Source organism: Montipora foliosa, unplaced genomic scaffold (assembly GCF_036669935.1).
Source record: "Montipora foliosa isolate CH-2021 unplaced genomic scaffold, ASM3666993v2 scaffold_460, whole genome shotgun sequence".
Lineage (NCBI taxonomy): Eukaryota > Metazoa > Cnidaria > Anthozoa > Scleractinia > Acroporidae > Montipora > Montipora foliosa.
In genome coordinates this window covers 60,001-63,439 of record NW_027179768.1, presented here as the reverse complement: position 1 = coordinate 63,439, position 3,439 = coordinate 60,001, and the positions used below count along the sequence as shown (strand labels likewise).

At 36.4% G+C, this 3,439-nt stretch overlaps 2 protein-coding genes across 2 annotated transcripts in view; one reads left to right on the top strand and one right to left on the bottom strand.

The window, feature by feature from the left end:
• The first annotated feature begins 251 nt into the window (after positions 1 to 251).
• Positions 252 to 881, top strand: LOC137989495 (uncharacterized). The gene has a single exon (XM_068835304.1). The coding sequence runs from the start codon at positions 252 to 254 to the stop codon at positions 879 to 881; it is 630 nt and encodes a 209-aa protein (XP_068691405.1).
• An 884-nt stretch (positions 882 to 1,765) lies between these two features.
• Positions 1,766 to 3,439, bottom strand: part of LOC137989494 (uncharacterized) — a 10,493-nt gene continuing 8,819 nt past the window's right edge. Inside the window, exon 3 of the mRNA XM_068835303.1 lies at positions 1,766 to 1,795. Coding sequence (XP_068691404.1) covers positions 1,766 to 1,795 — 30 coding nt within the window. The remainder of the gene's footprint in view (positions 1,796 to 3,439) is intronic.

The window sequence follows — 3,439 nt, the reverse complement described above, 5'->3', positions numbered from 1 at the left end:
GCTTAACATACACTTAATCACTGCGGTTTTTATAGATTTCGTTGATGACATAATGAATAGCAACACGGGTGGCCAAATAGATTAGTTGTCTTTTTTTCCGGATCTCGAAGTCTCAGCAAACTATTGAAATCACTCGGGAAGTGCACAGCTTTCATTAATCATCAAGACCGGGGAGAAAGAATTAGCATATGTCGTTATGGCGTCCGGCCACGTTTGAGAGGGCTCTGTTGTCTTACGGCGCTAAGATAACTATGGCTACAATTGGACAGGTAAAGGACCTTCTAAAGAAGGAACTTGAACCGCTACATTCTAAATTGGAGACTATGTCTACTGAGTTCAGTGAATTAAGAGCATCAGTTCAACTTTTCTCGGACAAGTATGACGATCTATTGAAACAAATCAAGCAGTCGAACGAAAAACTTCATCAACAGAGGACAGACTTGAGTAAGACCAACTTCGAAGTAAATAACATCAAGAAAGATCTTATGAGCATGGAAGAGCGAATAGCAAATACCTCCTATGAGATTGAGGAAGTTGGTCAATACCTTAGGAGGGATTGTTTGGAAATATCGGGAATCAAGGCGACGAGCGACTGTTCAGCCGAATCCATTGTTCAATCAGTTGGCAAAGCTATTGATGTTTCAGTTAACGAACAAGATATTTCTATTGCGCACCCTATAGCGTCTTACAATGCTGCTGCTCCACCAAAAATAATTGTGAAATTTACCCGACGAAGTGTGAGAAATACCTTCTACTCCAATCGGAGGAAACTGGCTAACAAGAAAGCAAGAGACCTTCCTGACCTTGACCTCGAGTCTGGCGCTAACATCTTTATCTCTGAATCCCTCACGCCGTATAAAAAAAATTATTTGGTAATGTAAATAAAGAAAGAAAGCGTTTGAAGTGGAAATTTATATGGACTTTCAATGGAAGAATTTTCATTAGGAACAACGAACATTCACCAGTAGTCATGTTTGATACGGAAGACGATCTTAAAAGATTTCAAGATGAACACCCTCGCACCCATTAGTCAGGTCGACTACTTTACTCGGGTAGGAACGGAATTGCTATTAGTAATAATAATAACAACGTTGTTATTGCATCTAGCGACAAATAATAATTTATCATGCATGTATACTTTATTTAGAAATATGTTCTAAACCCTTAAATGGCTACAAGCTTTAATGCTTTACGTGAACTCCCATTTCATGATCTGCATCACCAAGAATTCATTCGAGCTACGGGAGCATGGGTTCATCACACTCCAACTTCTTTATTAAATTCCAAGGATCTTTTCCAGGATACAATTGAAAGTCCAGAAAAAAATTATGACCTACAGGGTATCTCTCACGAAAATTACTCAGAGTCAAAATATTACACTATCAAACAATCAGGGACTCTTTTTCAAAAAGCCAAGAGGAAAAATGGATTTTCTATGCTCCATTTAAATATGCGTAGTTTACCTAAAAACCTATCATTACTGGAGGACTTTATTACCACGGTTGAAGAAGCCCCTGAAATCATTGCTATCTCTGAAACGAAGTTAAAAGAAAACAACATACACAACATTAGCATTCCGGGTTATTCATTTATAAATACTAACTCCAGAACTGCAGCTGGAGGTGTTGCCATTTATATTGCTAATGAATTAGATTTTTTTCGAAGGCGTGATATAGAACTATCGGGAGACAACATTGAGTCGTGCTGGGTTGAAATTAGGCGTGAACTTAAGAACGTCGTGATCGGATGCATTTATCGGCACCCATTAAATGATCGTCAACATTTCCTTGAATCCCTAAGGGAACAATTAGAAAACTTAAACAATAAAGGTAAAGAGGTCTTCATTTTAGGTGACATTAATATAGACTTTTTAAAATACAACGATGACAACCAAACCTCTGAATACTTAGATATGTTAAACGATCAGGGATTTATGCCACTTATTACCAAAGCCACACGCCTCACAGATCATACCTCAACCTTAATCGATCATATATATACAAACGTTTTACACAAAGTTATAAAAGCGGGCATCTGCTTAGCAGATGTTTCTGATCATCTACCTATTTTTTGTACTGTCGCAAACAAGCCATCTATTCTAAACGATGCAAAATACTTTCGTGATTTCTCTCATTTTGATAGTGACTCATTCTTAAGCGATGTAGAGGCTATTGACTTCTGTGGCTTAGTTAATGATGATGTAAATCAAAGTATCAACGACCTTGTTGACATACTACAAAGGATTTCTGATAAACATGCACCTAAGCGTAGATTAAATAATAAAAAGAAACGACGCCTAAATAAGCCATGGATTTCTAATGCTATATGCACTTCAATCAAACGGAAACAGAGACTCTTTAAATCTCATTTCTTAAGTAATGATCCGAACAAAGTAAAGATATTTAAAACTTATAACAATAAATTAAATCGAGTTAAGGAAGCAGCAAAAAAAAAATTATTTTAGGGCCCAATTTAGTTTTAATAGTGAGAACTTAAAAACTACTTGGAAGCTAATTGGTACAGTCATTAACAGGAAAAAGAGTAGTACCTCGCCACCCATCACCAAATTGTTGTGCAATGGCACGTACTATACAGACAGACAAAACATCGCCGATCAGTTAAATACTTATTTCGTAAACGTTGGTAATAATCTTTCTCAAAACCTCCCGGCTAGTGCCAAAAATCCCACTAATTACATTAAACAGTCCTATTTAAATAGTTTTGTATTTCGTGGGATCCTTACACATGAAGTGCAGGACATAATAATGGGACTAGACCTCAACAAGTCTTCCATAGGAGTTCCTTCAAGATGTGTTAAGCTATCATGTCCTTTCATTAGTGAAGCACTTACAAAAATCTTTAACCATTCGTTAGAACAAGGCATCGTCCCTGATCTACTTAAAATATCAAAAATAACTCCTGTCGATAAGGGGGGCGATGCAGCTGACCCTACGAATTATCGGCCAATTGCAACTCTATCAGTTCTTTCTCAAGTATTTGAAAAATTGATATTTAAACAGCTTAATTACTATATCGAAAAGCAAAACATTTTATTTCAATATCAGTTTGGATTTCGTAAAGGTCATTCGACAGCTCAAGCCATAGCTGAACTTACTGACACTCTAAGGAAGGCAATTGATAACAACCTATACACCTATTAAAAATTGAAGCGCAGCCAGGATTAGGCATATTAAAATACAATAAAAAACGTTCTCTGGCTCAAAATTTTCAAAAAGAATATAAGCTTTCGGCTGTCGATCTACAGCCTTCCACGGATAAAACGTTGAATGTGAATTAGTGAAATATATACAGAAAAGGCGAGATAAAAATGATAAAAAGAACAGAGTAAAGGTATGAAAAATGGTGGCTATTGTTTGAAAAGAATTTTATACTGATTAGGAATCGGCTTAAAGTTATTGTCAGCATGCTTGGTAGAAGA

Bases quoted from the DNA above. Each gene is read 5' to 3' on its own strand.
- LOC137989495 (XM_068835304.1), top strand. From the start codon at position 252: ATGGCTACAATTGGACAGGTAAAGGACCTTCTAAAGAAGGAACTTGAA.